The sequence below is a fragment of the Triturus cristatus genome, chromosome 10, assembly GCF_964204655.1.
Source record: "Triturus cristatus chromosome 10, aTriCri1.1, whole genome shotgun sequence".
NCBI lineage: Eukaryota > Metazoa > Chordata > Amphibia > Caudata > Salamandridae > Triturus > Triturus cristatus.
Window position 1 is genome coordinate 570,983,968 of NC_140593.1, and position 18,175 is coordinate 571,002,142.

The 18,175-nt window shown below is 50.6% G+C and overlaps 1 protein-coding gene across 3 annotated transcripts in view; it reads left to right on the forward strand.

Moving 5' to 3' along the window:
• Positions 1-18,175, forward strand: part of ABCC1 (ATP binding cassette subfamily C member 1 (ABCC1 blood group)) — a 1,390,768-nt gene that overhangs the window by 434,868 nt on the left and 937,725 nt on the right. For all 3 annotated transcript variants that reach the window (XM_085632083.1, XM_085632084.1, XM_085632085.1), the window contains exon 12: positions 2,205-2,408. In XM_085632083.1, coding sequence (XP_085488209.1) covers positions 2,205-2,408 — 204 coding nt within the window. The remainder of the gene's footprint in view (positions 1-2,204; positions 2,409-18,175) is intronic.

The window sequence follows — 18,175 nt, forward strand, 5'->3', positions numbered from 1 at the left end:
TTTTTGCAACAACTGAAAACTGCAAAAATCCTTACATTTGTTGCAAATGAGAGAACCTCTACACATGGCTTTCTTCTTGAGGAAGGCAAATAAATTCATTTCAGCTCCACAAATAAACAGCAGCATAACATTCTCACGCTTATTTTGTGAAATGTAAAAACACAGAAGAGAAACATGTTTGTTTGAAACTTACTCATGTCGTTTTGAACCACAGTTCTATCTGTAACTGTAAATTGAGTGTCATTCCAAGCCGATTTTAGCCTAGTCATTTTAATTGAAACCAGATTATGCTCATTAAACACATTTAAATCTAGCAGTATTCTTTTTATTGAAAATGTCGCACTTATTAAGTAATGTCTTCCGTCTCGTGTAGCCTTACCTGCAGTGTACAGAGAACCTTCATTGATGCACTCAGTAGAAAAATTAGGAAACATCTGTTGGCACTATTTAGAAAGATCACATAAAAAGTTTAGTTAATGAAAGTTGTTAGCAAAACATGAGTTTGGTTCTACAATCTAATTCTGTTCATAGGGTGGAATGCCTAATTGTATGTTTTCTACATGTCCAGTGTGTGTATCCCTTGGTGTATTTTGACAGCTGTATAAACTCACTGTATCCAAATTACCCATTGTATTAGTGTGACTGTTAGTGCATACTCCTACTTGACCAAAGATTTGTAGTCATGGGCTATATCAAAATACATTTTCCCAAAGAAAATTGGGAATATCCCTTTGATCCATGAGACCCTTGATCTCTTTCCCTTAGTCCTTTCCTATGCGCTGAGATGCATTCAAAATTCCACTTTGCTTGCATTGAGAAACTGGATGAAAGCAAGTGAGCCTGGTACTTGCTACCCTAAATGCTTCCTAAATTGTATTGAGAAACCGAACTGGAATAAGTAGGCCATTTAACAGCAAATTTAAAAAAGTGACTTTTAACCTATATATTGTAACATGCTACCATCTAAGTATTTCATAAAAACTTGATTATAAGGCAAAATTTATGCTAAAGTACCTCTTCAAGTGGGCTTGCTAATGTACAAAAGTAGTATCTGCAAAACAAAAGGTGTGCATTTTCAGAAGTCCTCTGACTCCACTAGTTTATGAAGTTGACCTAATCAAATTTGCATTGGTTTTGCTGTGTATTGCGACTTTGTGAATTTCCTTTTTAGGTCGAGCCTAAAGTGCATGTTGCGAAGTGTATTGTGGCTTATGAGGGACTTGGGGCCTACCCATTGCACACCATTGCTTTCCTTTCCTTGTCCCTATCATTTTGATGCTTTTTATTAGTGCTCCAACTTGTGAATCTTATGTTTGTCCCTTCCATTGACTATTGCCTATTTAAAATCGATTTGATTGGCTTGTTATCTCTCCTTCCATTGCTTGTTTTTCAAGCACTACTTTTTTTTGTTGAGCACTCCATAGGATTGTGAGTTTTTGAGCTGCCTTCCTCCTATACTTCTCTCTGCCAGTGTTGTGCTTTCACCTGCCCCCCCTCCTGGTGCTGGCCTGTATGCTTCTCCCTATTGTCTCCTCCTGCCCTGCTTGTTGCATCCCCGTCCAACCTGTGTTGCTCCCTTCGTCCCTCCTCCCCCCCTCACCACGTTGGTTGTAGGGTCATTGCCACCCACCCTCCCCTTGTTGCTTGTGAATTTGTCCCCATCACCCTCTTGCCAAGTTATTTCCATGCTCCTCTACACTACTTCTGGCACCTCATTTGATTCCCTACCCCTTCCTCCACCGGCGCACTCAAAAAACAAAAAAGGGTTTGCACGTTTTTTAAAATCTTTTTAGTTACATATCCAACTCCGATTATGAATTAAAAACACAAAATATGGCCCTCCTTTTGTAGGCGCTCATATGCGTGGTGTATGTGTACTTTCAAAATGGCGCAGGTTGCTGCTTCAAAGGCTTTTGTTTTCTTTTTTAACTTTAGCCACACTGCACGGGATCAGGGATGCATCTGATGAGGTTCAGCATGGCTAGAATAGTTGACTAAGCCATTTGTTCCCAAAGGTTAGACCTATTGGCTTTGCCAAGGCTTAACTGATTAAACTGTATACTAGATTAGTTGCAGTGTACGTACCCAGTAGACCATCCCTAATTCTTCTTATTCTCTAATATTTTGAATGTGATGTTTGACATGTTGGCACAAGTGCTGCAGACAGTTAAAAAGGAACTGTGACAATATTGGATTTCTTTTAGGTCTCTCAAATGAAAAACAAAGATGACAGAATTAAGTTGATGAATGAGATTCTCAATGGAATCAAAGTGCTAAAGCTGTATGCATGGGAAATTGCATTCAAAGAGAAAGTGCTTGGAATACGACGAGAGGAACTGAAAGTGCTTAAAAAATCAGCTTATCTTTCAGCAGTGGGAACCTTTACTTGGGTCTGTGCTCCATTTCTGGTGAGTCACTTAATTATTTGATACTTCCTGTTTTGTGTACTGACCTTAATTTTTAATTGTTAATCTGCTGGTTTTATTTATTTCAATTCCCATTTCAGCAGACCCCACTGCAACCATTCTTCATATATTAACAAGCATTGGCATAGCCAATAGGTCTCGCCTTTGGGACCTTATAAGTGTTTAGCCATGCAACAGTTGCATAACTAGTTATAAGGTCCCAAAAGCGAGACCTATTGGCTATGCCAAGCGGCCGCAAAAGTGAACGTAATCGCAGCAAGCGCGGCGCGCGCGCGCATGCACTGTAGCTCTAGGCTGGCCTGGTAGCACTTTTTGGAGCCCTCTCAATAAGTCTCGCCAGACCAGCGCATGCGCTGGGTCAGGCGAGACCTAAAAACAAAAAAAAGGTAATGACCACAACTTGCATGAATGTAGACTTACAATTCCAGTATGATAAAATAGTCACTTTTTTTTTTTTTTTTTTTTTTAGGTCTCGCCTGACCCAGCGCATGCGCTGGTCTGGTGAGACTTTTTGTGAGGGCTCAAAAAATCGCTGCCATGGTCAGCCTAGCGCTACAGTGCATGTGCGCGGGCGCGCGCTTACGAGCAGAGGCTTTCATGCTCATTAAGCGCATCACTCGCCGCGCTTGATCGCGAACGCGATCTCTTTCGCGGCCGAGCGATAACGATCCCGCGGCCATTGCTTGTTTTTTAGTTCCCTTAGTGCTAAAGCCAGATCATGATGCTTCATGTGGTGGGGCATCTGCCATCGGGTGGGAGAAGACGCAGAGGGGCACGGTGGGTTTCATCAATACGCGGGGGCATAGTGCCAATATCGGCAACTTTAGTCACATAACACACAATACATCAATAAACCACACAACACTTTTGTAAGTGGAGAAATATTGCTGCAGGTTTATTAGCATAACCAATATGCAAACATGGTGGGTTATCTTATGGGCGATCCGATCCCAGGGCAGGCCAACCCCTATGCCGCCTGCCCGTCTTGTAAGCCGAAGTTACACCGTGGCAGTCGCCAAATGGTGCATACCAAATCTTGGGAGGGGCCACCCCCTCCCATCCGTGGACCACCAGTCCACTTGCTTACTCACGCCCCCCAGAAAGAGGTGGGCGGAGCGTATTATGGCAGCCCCAGGTTGCTCAGACCCACAACCGCCCGTAGGACTAACGGGGCGCCGTAGTTCTTCCAGGGGACAACCTAAGATATCCCTGGGTATCCTGGCTTAGCACCACGCTGTGCTGCTGCATGAAGTACCCCTTGGTATCTGCAGACTCTGGATCGCCCTGTAACTCCTCCTGCAACACAAAATAACATGTTAGAAAACCTAAACCCCCCTCACTCCTTGTACCTCCGGCTGCCGGGTAAGCGGAGGGGTGGGCAAGGCGAGACATCGAGGGACAAGAGGGCGAACATCACGCGGGGACAACCTAAATACCCTTGTTCCCTCCCCCTTCCCTGGAATTAGGTCCGCCGGATATCCTCCCTGGCCGTGGCCCAGGGACTAGACTGGTGCCTCCAGTGCCTTCCTGTGGCACTAAGGCGACCGCCCTTTTGGGGGGGGGGGGGGCTGCTGCGCAACCCCCCGCCGGGCAGCCTTGCATAGTGCCAATATCGGCAACTGTAGTCACATAACACACAATACATCAATAAACCACACAACACTTTTGTAAGTGGAGAAATATTGCTGCAGGTTTATTAGCATAACCAATATGCAAACATGGTGGGATATCTTACGGGCGATCCGATCCCAGGGCAGGCCAACCCCTATGCCGCCTGCCCGTCTTATAAGCCTAAATTACACCGTGGCAGTCGCCAAATGGTGCATACCAAATCTTGGGAGGGGCCACCCCCTCCCATCTGTGGACCACCAGTCCACTTCCTTACTCACTCCACCCCCCCGAAAGAGGTGGGCGGAGCGTATTATGGCAGCCCCCGGTTGCTCAGACCCACAACCGCCCATAGGACTAACGGGGCGCCGTAGTTCTTCCAGGGGACAACCTAAGACATCCCTGGGTATCCTGGCTTAGCACCACGCTGTGCTGCTGCATGAAGTACCCCTTGGTATCTGCAGACTCTGGATCGCCCTGTAACTCCTCCACAGCCTTGGGAGTGGCCACCGTCACTACCATGGCCCCCCACCAAGGTAGACCCATTTACTTACAACCTGCTGCAGCCAAAGCTTCCCCTAGATCCAGTAGGAAAAGATCCATGCCCAAACTAGAGAGGTGCACCCCATCTCCCTCCAGGCACCCTGTGGATTTGGCGTGTATAAGACCATGCCTGATGAAGCCACAACCTCTTTGCTCTGTGAAATTGCGCATGCTCGATTAACTTTCCTCCTTGACATTTCAATAGCTTTCCCCGAGCGTGCTCTCCTCCAAACAGTACAAGGTGTCATCTCTGACCACCACAGTTCACATGACTCCATGATGATGCTGCTTAGCTGGCTTAATGTGTCCCTCATGTCCTGGAGCAAGGCTCTTCTGCCTAATGTGGACAGGTCGTTCCCTCTCAGGTGAATCACCAACACTTTCGGCGGAGGCCAGCATGCCCCTTCAGGACAGGTGCCCCCATCCTTTCTAACTCCCCGTGGAATTTTCACTGAATTGACCTGAAACCTAAAAATAGGCGATGGTCCAATGTTACCTTAGCATGGCTGAAGAACACTACCTTTCACAAGACACTCCTGCCAGGCAGTGCCAGTGCGGGAGGAGGTAAGAGTTGACAAGCCCGCCTTACTTCCTCTTACACTCAGTATTCTGTGTCTAGCACTAGTCTGAGTATGTCCATCGCATTCCGTCAGTCACCACCCTATGAGAAGCCTTGCCCTCCCAAACTTCTGCTAGTATACCAGGGAGCAGACAGGACAGAGTGACCTCAGAGGAGACCCAACGTGTAAAATACCTCTCAGTTTGGATACTGGGAATGCCAATAGTTCTCCTGCTACTTTGTAGCCCAAATGTGTTACCCAGGGGTTTCCCCCAATCTTATGGACCAACTCGCCCCCGTTGGAAGGCAACTTCCACACCTGCACAACTGCCATCCAGTGCTGGAGGGCGGGAGAAAGTAGCCGTTACCGTTACTCAAATCAATGGCACCTGTTTCCTCGAACTCCAGGACGGGATACTAAGTGAACCTACCAGCAATTGCATCTGAAAGAAACACGTTAGTTAGATTCCTCACCTTAGAATATCCCCAGGCGTCAGACTGGATCCGGAAGATTTTTCGTCAGCAATACCCCTTGCGCGTCGCTAGGCGTCGTCTGCGGCTCCGCGTCCGTCGTCTGCGTCGTGCGCCGGGATGACGTTGTCGGAGTACTTAGACGCCGCCCTCGCGCTCTGACGTCAGTTCTTCTTTTTTCCGCGCCAGTAAGCGCAGATCCGGGAGAGCTACCCCTTTTAGTCTTTTTTGACTAAATCTTTTTTGATAATTTTTGATCCTTGTCTGTCGACATCTGGTGCCGTTAGGATGTCTGGGTTCAAGGCTTGCGAGGATTGCCATCGACTGATGTCGGTGACCGATCACCACCGCCGGTGCCTCTACTGCTTAGGCCCCGACCACGACGCGGAGTCGTGCAACGACTGCCAGGCCCTGACTTCGAAGGCTAGGCGGGAGCGGTCCCGCAAGCTTCTCGAGCTTCGCCACTCGGCTCCGCGTCGTGCGCGATCCCGGTCCAGGAGGAGGTCCAAGGATCGCTCGCGGAGCCCTAGCCGACGCCATCGATCGTCCGGCTCCAAGTCGTCGGGTAAGTCCAAACGCTCAAAGAAGTCCAAGAGGCGACACCGCTCTTCGGACTCCCCTCGCCGGTCGCGCGACTCGGCCGAGGGTCAGGGTGGTTCCACCCCCGCGGCTCCGGCGGAGCCGCAGGTGCCGCGTCCGCCCCCATACCTTCCGGTCCCTGGGACTGACGCGGCGCCGGCGGAGATCAGTGCCTTCCTCTCTGCCATGAGGAGCCTGGCCCCGCCGTCGACGCCCGCTGGCGCGCCTTCGGGCCCCGCGGACTCGACTGGGCGCACTTGCCTGCCGGCGGCTCCGGCCCCGGCGCCGTCGACGACTCCGGTCTCGACGCCGCAGGTCCCCGCGGGGCCCATGCCTGGGCCCCAGTCGACGCCGGTTGACCTAGTCACTCCTCCACCGGCGCCGGCGACTGAACCACCGACGCCGTCACCGGCGCCGCCGGCGCACAGGCCTACACCTCCGGCGCCGCCGACGCCTTTGGCGCCGACACCGCCCCAGTTTAGCCCTCATCCGGACCCGGCGCCGCAGCGGCGTCGACCGACGCCGCATCCGACGCCGCTTGAGTCCTACCATCTCTACAGTCCGGTTCGATCATTCCTCCTGTTTATCAGGAATCGGAAGAAGGGGGCGACTGGGAGGGGTTCGAGGACCCTATGGCTGTTCAGTCACAGCTTTCTCAGGACTGGGCAGATGAACTGGGGGAGGCCAGTGGGCTGGACACCTCGCCAGACACTGGATTCACTTCTCCTCCGACCGTGGCTTCGGAGGAGGGTGCCGCATTTTCTGTGGTGCTGCGCAAGGCGGCCGAGGCCCTTGGGCTCGAGTTGCCTGCCGTGGCTGTGAGGACTAACATCCTCACTGAGGTGCTTCAAACCTCAGCAAGCTCCACTGAGCCTCTGCTGCCGTTCAACGAGGCCCTCACTGACGTTCTGCAGGGCACCTGGTCCAAGCCCTCCACAGTTCCTCCTGTGGATAGGAACGTTGCCAGGCGCCACCGCCCTGCTCCGGGCGACCCCAGTTTCCTGTCCCAACACCCCACCCCCGAGAGTCTGGTTATCCAGGCCTCTACCTCCCAATCCTCCTTCCCGACCGCTCCGCCGGACCAGGATTCCAAGAGACTCGAGCAGTTTGGCAAGAAACTGTTCTCGTCCCTTAGTTTGGGCCTGCGGTCCTTAAATACCGCCTGTCTCTTGGACCGTTATTCCCATTCCCTGTGGGATACGGTGGAGGACGTGCTGCCCCTGTGTCCGGAGGAGGTCCGGACGCGTCTTAACCAGGCTTTGGCCGATGGGAGGGATGCAGCACGGCACGCCATACGATGTGGGCTTGACACCACGGACTCGCTGGGTCGGGCGATTTCCACCACGGTGGCGCTCCGCCGCCACGCCTGGATGCGGTCCACGTCATTTTCCGGGGATGTCCAGACCACCCTCATGGACATGCCCTTTGATGGCACTCGCCTGTTTGGTGAGAAGGCGGACAGTGCGCTGAACCGCTTTAAGGACTCCCGGGCTACGGCCAAGTCCTTGGGCCTCTCGGCTCCGTGGGCGCACACCTCCGCTTTTCGCCCCTTTCGTGGCCAAGGAAGGGGCGCCTCCTCACGTCCGCAAAGCCACCAGCCGCAGAACCAACCTGCGCGCGGTCGCGGACGTGGCTTCCGCCGTGGCGGAAATGGAGGCCGACGTGGTCATCCCACTTCCACCCCGGCAGCATCCGCCTCAAAGCCCTCCTAGTCCGAGCTTTCAGGCCCATACCACGCCAGTGGGCGGCAGAGTTCGCCATCACCTGCTCCACTGGCGGTCCATAACATCGGACAGGTGGGTGCTGCAAATCGTCCGAAGGGGCTACTCCCTCCCCTTCGAGACGACCCCTCCAGCCATGCCACCGCAGCACCACCGTATCTCGGGGGATCATTTGAATCTTCTCCGCGAGGAAGTTTCGGCTCTCTTGGCCAAGGGGGCCATCGAGCGCGTTCCGAGTCCAGAAGTAGGTCGTGGTTGTTATTCCCACTACTTTCTGGTTCCCAAGAAGGGCAAGGGGGGCCTACGCCCTATCTTGGACCTCCGGAACGTCAATGCCTTCCTCCGAAAGGAAAGGTTCAAGATGCTAACGTTGGCTCAGGTTTTAGCTGCCCTAGACCCTGGAAACTGGATGGTAGCGTTGGACTTGCAGGACGCATATTTCCATATCCCCGTCCTGCCGGCCCACCGGCGTTACCTGCGGTTCACGGTGGGCCAAGAGCACTTTCAGTTTACCGTGCTCCCCTTCGGCCTCACCAGTGCCCCTCGGGTGTTCACGAAAGTGATGGCGGTGGTCGCAGCTCATCTGCGCAGATTGGTTGTTCCAGTCTTCCCCTATCTCGACGACTGGTTGCTGAAGGCGGGCTCGCCCCAGGCAGTCGTCTCCCACCTCCAGACTACGGCGGATCTCCTGCATTTGCTGGGGTTTTCCATCAACGTGCCGAAGTCACACCTGAGTCCCTCTCAGAAGCTCCTCTTCATCGGAGCGGTTCTCGATTCGGCGCAGTTCCGGGTCCATCCACCGGAACAGCGGGTCCGGGATATACAGGCCCTGATTCCCATCTTTCGGCCTCTATCCCGGGTTTCGGTCAGGCTAGTGTTGCGGCTTCTGGGGCTGATGGCCTCCTGCATCCTACTAGTGCATCACGCCAGGCGGCGCATGCGGGCTCTGCAGTGGGACCTGAAGTTTCAGTGGGCCCAGCATCACGGCAACCTGTCCGACCATGTCTTGATCTCGGAGGGCACTGCACAGCAGTTGCAGTGGTGGCTCACGGACCGCGAGTGGGTCAAGGGCAAGAGCCTCTCCCTTCCCCAACCGGAGCATGTCGTAGTGACGGATGCGTCCCTCCTGGGTTGGGGTGGCCATATGGGAGAGGCGGAGATCAGAGGCCTCTGGTCTCCGGCGGAGTCTCGTCTCCACATCAACCTGTTGGAGTTGAGAGCGATCCGGCTTGCACTGAAAGCCTTCCTTCCCTCTGTCAGGGGAAGTGTCGTGCAGGTGTTCACGGACAACACCACCGCCATGTGGTATTGCAACAAACAGGGCGGGGTGGGGTCGTGGACCCTTTGTCAGGAGGCTCTGCGCCTCTGGACATGGCTGGAACACCAGGGCGTCACCCTAGTGGTTCAACATCTGGCGGGCTCTCTGAACGCCATAGCAGACGAACTCAGCCGCCGGTGCATGATGGATCACGAATGGCGTCTGAACTCCGAAATGTGGCGCAAGGTCTCTTTCAGCAGTGGGGAGAGCCTTGGTTAGATCTATTCGCCACCGAAGAGAACGCGCAATGTCAGCAGTTCTGCGCGTTGGAATTTCCAAGGCGGCACTCGCTCGGCGACGCTTTTCGTCACGAGTGGAGTTGCGGTCTGTTGTACGCCTTTCCGCCTATACCACTTCTGCCCAGAGTGCTGAAGAAGATCAGGCACGACCGGGCCCAAGTCATCTTGGTGGCTCCGGATTGGGCACGAAGATACTGGTATCCCGAGCTACTCAGTATGTTGACCGATCCCCCGATACGTCTGCCCCTTCGGGAGGATCTTCTGTCGCAGCAGCAGGGGACGGTCCTCCACCCGAACCTGTCCAGCCTCCACCTCCATGCGTGGAGATTGAGCGGCGGCAGTTGATGCCATTTGACTTGCCTCCTGAAGTCTGTGATATCATTCTGGCAGCCAGGCGTCCCTCCACAAAGTCGGTATACGCCTGCCGGTGGAACAAATTTGTGGCATGGTGCACAGCAAAGGCTGTGGATCCCCTTTCCGCCCCTCTTTCTGAGGTTCTCCTCTTCCTTCTTTCTCTGGCCCGGCAGGGCTCTGCCCTGGGCACCCTGAAAGGTTATCTTGCTGCCATCTCCGCCTTCTTGCGGCTTCCTGATCAGCCTTCTCTTTTCAAGTCCCCTGTGGTTACACGCTTTCTCAAAGGCATTACACACACGTTCCCTCCTGTCCCTTTTGTAATGCCTCAGTGGGACTTGAATCTGGTATTGACATTCCTGATGTGCGCTCCCTTCGAGCCTCTTCACAATTGTCCTCTTCGTCTTCTGACTCTTAAGACTGCTTTTCTGGTGGCCATCACCTCGGCTAGACGGGTGAGTGAGCTCCAGGCTTTATCTTCAAAGCCTCCTTTTCTATCTGTTCATCCGGACAAGGTTGTCCTTCGGCCTCGTCCCTCCTTTCTTCCTAAAGTGGTGACTCCATTTCACCTTGGGCAGTCTGTCACCTTGCCCACCTTCTTTCCGCCTCCGCATCCTTCCAAAGAGGAAGAGAGGCTCCACCGTCTGGACCCAAAACGTGCGCTCTCCTTTTATCTGGACCGCACAAAACAGTTCCGGGTGGACGACCAGCTTTTTGTTGGGTACGTGGGCGCTAAGAAGGGGAAAGCTGTGCACAAACGGACCATCTCTCGGTGGGTCGTTTTGTGTATAAAAATTTGCTATTCCTTGGCTAAAAAGGACCCTCCTGTTGGGCTGCGCGCCCATTCTACTCGGGCCACGGCGGCTACTACTGCCTTGGGACGGGGAGTCCCTTTGCAGGACATCTGTCAGGCGGCGACGTGGGCTTCGCTACACACGTTTGCCAGGCATTATTGCCTTGACAGCCAAGTCCGGAGGGATGGCTTCTTTGGCCGTTCTGTCCTCCAGGACTTTCTGGTGGGATCTTGGTTCGCAGACCCACCACCGGGGATGGTATTGCTTGGGTATCTATTCTAAGGTGAGGAATCTAACTAACGTGTTTCTTTCAGATGAACAAGTTACTTACCTTCGGTAATGATGTATCTGTAAGAAACATTAGTTAGTTAGATTCCTCACCGACCCACCCATCCTTCCCGTTCTGCGAACTGACATCTAGGGTTAAGGTTATTCTTTTCAGGCCCCTAGATTTTATTTTTGGCACCAGTGTCGGTCTTTGCATGGCTCTGCGTTCCTGGCGCGGAAGGCTATGTACAAGAACTGACGTCAGAGCGCGAGGGCGGCGTCTAAGTACTCCGACGTCATCCCGGCGCACGACGCCGACGACGGACGCGGAGCCGCAGACGACGCCTAGCGACGCGCAAGGGGTATTGCTGACGAAAAATCTTCCGGATCCAGTCTGACGCCTGGGGATATTCTAAGGTGAGGAATCTAACTAACTAATGTTTCTTACAGATACATCGTTACCGGAGGTAAGTAACTTGTTCGTTTCCCCCCAAACCTATGTACCATGTCGCCCCGGTTGGAAGGCAACTTCCACACCTGCCTCGCTGCCAGGCAAGGTTGCCTGGCGAGGGAAATTACCCGTTACCGTTTCTCAATTATATGATACCGGTTTAAATCGAACTCAAGGACGGGATACTATGTGGACCTACCCGGATCTGCACCTGTGACCAGCGGTCGGACCCAAGCCCCTCCAAGTTCTGCCGCTCGACCCGCCTGTTGGCATGAATCACAGGGCAGACCACAGGCATCTAACCCAAGCTTGGCCATGCCTGCACTAAACACCTCTGACAGGCATGACACAGGCTAACCACCAGCATTGCATTCAAAATGTTCGCTGACAACTGCCAAGGAAAATGTGCATAACCGAAGCAACTGGTACCATGCCATCAATTATCAATCTAGCCTTCTGTGACTGCAAAATGTGCTCTTGTGGCTGTCCGGATAGTGCTCCCTCCCATCCATATGATTATAGCGCTGCTGCAGATGCTAATGGTGGGATAACGAGCACGGCTAAACAGACAGGGAGTGATCCTGAGAAAAAGGTTGGACCACAACCACCACCATACCCCGCCTGTAATCAGTAAGGTTTACTTTGCCATCTGCAGAAGTGCAGCCACATGCTGCCTGATGTAAGTGACCTAGGTACAATGTCTCCCTGCCTGACAGCCTGCCAGTGAAAACTACATCACCTACACCATGAGTACCCTACCTGCCACACACGCGCCCCACCCCCTGCCGCACGCGCAACCTCCCTGGCCCGCGACTTGGGCCTGGCATTGTGCCCGCAACCCTCCCGCTGCCCGTGGTATTCCGACCACAGGGTCCAGCCACCTGGTGCTGCCCAGGGACCGGGCGGGAGAACGGTCACCGGCTAACTCATAGAACAGATGTACTGGGGAAGCTGGGCGCACGACGGACAACCTGCGACCCACGACGGCGAGACGATCGAGCTGCGACCTGCGCAAGGCGAGACGTCGAGGGACAAGAGGGCAAACATCGCGCGGGGACAGGCTAAACACCCTTGTTCCTAAACCCCCCCCCCCCCCGAAGTGGGTCCGCCGGACATCCTCCCTGGCCATGGCCCAGGGACTAGACTGGTGCCTCCAGTGGCTTCCTGTGGCACTAAGGCGGCCACCATTTTAGGGGGGGGGGGCTTTCTGCTTTCTATTAATATTGGGGTTTGGTCTCTTCAGTTTTCCACCCAGGGGATACACCTGATCTTGCCACTGACAGAAGTTGCGCTCGAGTGTGCAAGGTGAGAAGTAATCTGCAATCGTGGGTGAATGCTCACAAGAAATTATTTTGTGGGTGTTTGAAACATTCAGCCAGTTTTTTTGTGACTGTGGAAATATACCAACCTGGAGGACAGTTTTCAGCCCCGTAAGTGTAATTTCAGAAGGTGAAGGGCTGTCGTGCGCAATAGTGATTCAACTTGCACAACAATGTTCACACAGTACACAACGGCATCTTTCTCGCTCGCAAAATACCGCAATTCATCAAAGACACTGATCTAAACCGTACGTGTCTCGGCTCTCGCCGAGGCGTTTGTGGCCTGCCCGACCGCCCCTTCACTTCATATATTCGCGGTCTCATTAGGCGGCCAGCCGGGCTTAGAGAGGAGATTCATTAACCCGATGGCCCCAGCCCAACAGACCCCTGCATGAAAAGGGCAACAGAGCAGGGTTCCCAGGCTGCGGGTCACTGCTTCAGTGGTTATGGTGCGCCGAGCCCCTCTCACGTGACACCGCGTTGAGGGCGGGGCCTCTCCAGGCGAAGAGCATGGGATGCGGATGTACCGACATTGTACCGACACGAGGACACACCACACCGTGCTCTTTCATATAGGTCTTTCAACAGCTGGCGGTATCAGCCCGACGAGGGAAATGGTCTCCAGGTCAAATTAACTTATTATAGGGCTTTTGACAAGTAGCAAGGTTCGTCCTCCACATACCCTCTGAGATTTTATTCAAAATTTTGCTCGCTAATTAAGGCTACGAACTTGAAAAAAGATATCTTTAAAAATGGCAGAATAAATTGTTCAAAAGTAAATTCTCAGAAAAACGTCCCTAAAGAAAAAAAAAAATTCTGGCAAGGTATTTTGAATACACTTTTTTGCAGAGTTTTTCACCTATTGGTGACGTTGTAATTTGCAAACAGTGTGAATCTTGTAAGGTACCCAAACCTTTACAGGTAAAATTTACCTTTACCATATACTTGATTGATAGAGATATCAATGAAAAGCCCAGAATATATTGGGGTTTTCTGGTTATTTTCATTTTCTGAAGGAAATGAAGTTTTTTAAAGTGACTTATCACCAAAGTGGCCGAAATACACTGCATAGTATGGTGCTTTTGCTTGATTTTTTAATGTACGCCTGTGTTTGCAACAATTTTACACATGCATTCTAAAAATAAATATATAATTAAGGAAAACAAACTATACAGCTTTGAAGTGATGGTCCTATTTTCCTGCTCTCGAAGGGGGGCCTGTACATTTTATTACAAAATATTGGCGGATATTTAGTTAAACTTACTCCAAAATTAGAAAGCCTTCTGAATCTATCAAATTTCTAATGTTGACAAGATCCTCTTTAGTCTACACTCTTCCATACACAAGTCATTTGTATTCACGTGGTCCACTCCTTTTTATTGTACTCGTGATTACCTCAGTGCTACTAATCTACCTTTTAATATCCTGTTGTTTTCCATTGTTTGTGTTGATAATTAATGTGGTTTTTGGGCACCCTGAGGTTTTGGTAAATTCTGCAGGTCACCCAAACCAAAAATCAAATCTTGTTGGCTTGTACCTGTACAATCTGCTCTGTGCGTGTGATCAGCTTTCAAACGTCAGGCATTGCCTTTTGCGTGCCTTTTTTTTACAAAAAAAGGCACGCGATTGGGCAAAGGCGGGACAATATCCCGCCTTTGAAACGCCCATTCCCGACGGTGGCCAGCACGCGCAGCAGCACGCTTTCACCTTGCTGTCGCGCTCCCGCCCCCCCCCCCCCTCTGTGGTGTGCGCGCACCACTAGTTGTTGACACTAGCGATTGCAATGCGATCACTTTCATTGCCGCTTGTTTCCTTTACTATTGGTATAATCGCGGCACCCGTGCTTTACTTTTGATATAAGTAAAGCGCGGGTGCCGCGATTATACCAAAAGTAAAGAAACAGAAAAAAAAAAACAGAAAAAAACATCTATTTCTTTACTTTTGCTATAATCTCGGCACCCGTGCTTATACCAAAAGTCAAGAAATAGAAAAAAAAAATCTATTTCTTTGTCTAATTTGTTTTTACAAAGCCTGGAAGCTCAGCTGGTTTATGGACAGACTTGCTGAAGGCAACAGAGTGACAGCCTTTTTTGTGGCTGGAAACACGTATGCCACAAAATAAAATGAGGCTATAATTTGAATGGCCCTTTAACGTTAAGGATTTGGTGAGCAGCCCTAATACCACTAATAAAAAAATTACCAACATTTAGGGTAAGGGGTTGCTCATCAACCATTGATTTTATTTTTATTTCTCCCTGCCTTGAAGATCAATTATTGGCCGCTGAAGTAATTGCAACAGGTTATGGGGATCATAACCATTAAAATAGTGTTGAGCTCTGCATCCAGGCCTGCCTTTTCCTTCGAATGCGGGGCAAAAAATCTCATGCCCTCAACTGATGATTTGAGATTAGTTTGGAAGGGCGTTGACAGCGGCAAACTTTTTAAAACGTTAGAGGCAATATGCACCTTATTAATTCTTGCTTGTCACTACAGACTGCACACATTAAGGTAGTTCAGGATTTCTCTAAACTGTGCCTAGCTATTAAAACACTCCTGTCGAAACCTCCCTCATTGGCAGGAAACAATCCTAGATGTTTCGACCGTGCGTGCACATTGGCCAATAGGAATCTTCGTAGGGCACTGTCACTTAACCCGAGATGTGCCACAGACGTACATTCGGCAAGGAGGGAATATAACATAGCAATCCGGAAAAGTAAGGGAATCCTCTTAAATGAACGCTGGGAAACTTTATCCCAGGCCGCAAGCACAAAAAAGGCTAACATTTTTTGGTCCGCAGTAAGGGAGCTTCGATCGATGGGTCAGTTATTAACTGCCATTAGTTGCAATATTTCAAGCGAGACCAGGGAAAATCATTTCTCAAATCTATGCTACCCCGCAACCAGAGCTTGACCAATACGATTATGGCCCCTTTACTACCATTGAGTTAACTATTTTTGAAGTAGAAGAGGCTATCCAACAGAGCATTGGGAACAAAGCACCTGGCCCAGATAGGTTATCAATTGATCTAATAAAATGGAAACCAGATTTCTGGGCCCCACTACTCTTAAATGTCTTTAATAGCTTAACTCACACTGTTACCAGACACAAGGGCCAAGAGTATTATAGTCCCAATTTTTAAAAAAGATCGGTCACAGCCTAGTAACTATAGGCTGATCTCACTAATTGACAATACCTTAAAAATATTGGGAAGAGTCCTGTACAATAAAATCTTAACCTGGACAGAGGAAAATAGTATCTTAGAGCACTGTCAGCTAGGCTTCCGTAGCAAGGTGGGTACCAACGAGCAATGTCTCAATCTGGTTATTGGGAAATACACCATTGCACGGAAGTCCCTGGTCTATATGGCATTTATGGACTTGTCCTCAGCGTTCGACCTTGTTAATAGGTCGAAGCTCTGGGCAATTCTTTTGGCATATGGCTTGGACGAACCTCTGTTACATTTCCTAGCGTACCTCCATAAAGACCTTCAGGTGCTGATCGGCATGGGTGGCGAGGTCTCGGGGGGCCATCAAGGTAGGAAGGGGGGTCAGACAGGGTTGTCTCTTGGCCCCCCTCCTTTTTATTATTTACATTAATGGGCTGAACAATATGCTTAAAACCTCAACCCATGACGTCCCCATGATTAATGGTAAAACTCTCCCCGTTCTATTATACGCAGATGATGCGGTCCTTATAGGCCGCACGCCGAACTCCCTGCGTAATTTAGTTCGGACTTTTGTTGAGTACATGGATAGCCTGGACCTATGTGTCAATTTTAATAAGTCATTTTTAATGTCCTGTGGTCCTGGGAAGCGACAGTCAAGTTCTATTGTAGTGAGTAGCCAGAAATTGACAAGTACACGTACATTTCCCTATCTTGGTTTGGTCTTTGCTGCGAACGGCTCCTGGACTGAGAATCTTGTTCACTCCAGGAGCAAGTTCTCAAAGGCCACCAACTCAATCCTTAGTCTTCCCCGTCCAAAGACCACTGGTGCTATACCAGCCATTTTAAACATATTTAAATTAAAGTGCGTCCCTGTGGCCACCTACGGGGCTGAGATTTGGGGCAATGCAAATTGTTCCTGCATCCAGCAGGAAGAAAATAGATTCTGCAGGAAACTTTTGGGCATCCCAATCTCTACCCCACAATACATTTGCCACAGAGAACTCAATCTTAATTTTATATCTGATTTTATATGTGCCCGTCCTGCCCTTTTTTGGCTATCGGTATGGAAGAACCAGGCTGCCTCCCTCACTAGAGAGATTATTAATGACTGCCTTATGTGTGAGAAAGGGATGAAAATTCCTTGGCTGAGGGGAGTACATCAAAGCCTGTGTAGTGTTAATAAAGAAAGTATCTTCCAAAATCCAAATATAGCTGACACTGTGCCAAAAAAGGATCTTTGAGATGCCCTTTACATTTTATATAACACAAAGGATTGGCCTGGAATCCAAGAAATCTTCTGTTCTTAGTTACATGTCAAAAGAACAGCATTATCATTATCTACCTATATATCTCACCCTACGCATGAGCTACTGGGAAAGAAGTCTATTATTCCGCCTTAGAGCAGGAACTGTCAGATTTGCATTGTGTTTTCCTCTCGGCTATCACCATAATCTTGATCATGTACCATGCCCTTGTGATGGGGTAAGTGGCCAATCAATTTTACATTTTTTATTTTTTTGTAAGGATTACACAAAATATACTAAGTGGCTTTTAAATCCATTTTTCATAAAGAGAAGACCTATTCGTTTGGATAATGCCTACACATGCTTAGTTTCCCTGGCTGATGAAGAGCTGATCCTTCGCATAAGCACCTTTTTGAGAATTGCCACCAGAGCACGTAAGACTTTGGCTGATCCCTGAGTTTTTTTTTTTTTTTTTTTTTTTTTTTTTGAAACCGTTTATTGCAGTTTATAGAAGTTACAGGTATGGGCCTACAACCACACGGCCGGCCGCTAGAGCATCAAAAGCATATTACATACATACAGCAAAAACTTTCTCAGCGGTGCACAGTAGGAAGACAGGAGTGATCAATGGTGCAGGCCTCACAGCTCCATGCCCACAGTACGGTTCCATTTTCTTAAAGCAAAACAACGTGAACAAACCACAACCGCAAGGCAACCCTCGATCCAAAGTGACAACACGTGCTCCATAAGTGGGGGATCCAAACCAGCAGCAAAATTCTGAAGAGGGGGACGGGAGTAGATCAGGGACTGGGGGACCGCGCGCCCGCGGCCAAGGGAGGGGCGCCATCTAGGGAGACGGAGCCGGCGAGGCCGCCGGTAGCAGCGGCGGCTCACAAATACCCCCGCGGTAGGCGTTCCAGGGGCCCCAGAGTTTCATCCACGCCCCAGGCTTACCCCTCGCCACATACACCACCTTTTCACGAAACATACACCAATCCATATGCTCTTTCCAGGCCGACACCGCAGGGGGCCTCTGGGATCCCCACAATTGGGCAATATCACGCTTGGCTATCATGTATCCCAGAGTCACCCACCGCGCCTGCGGGACCGAGTAGTCAT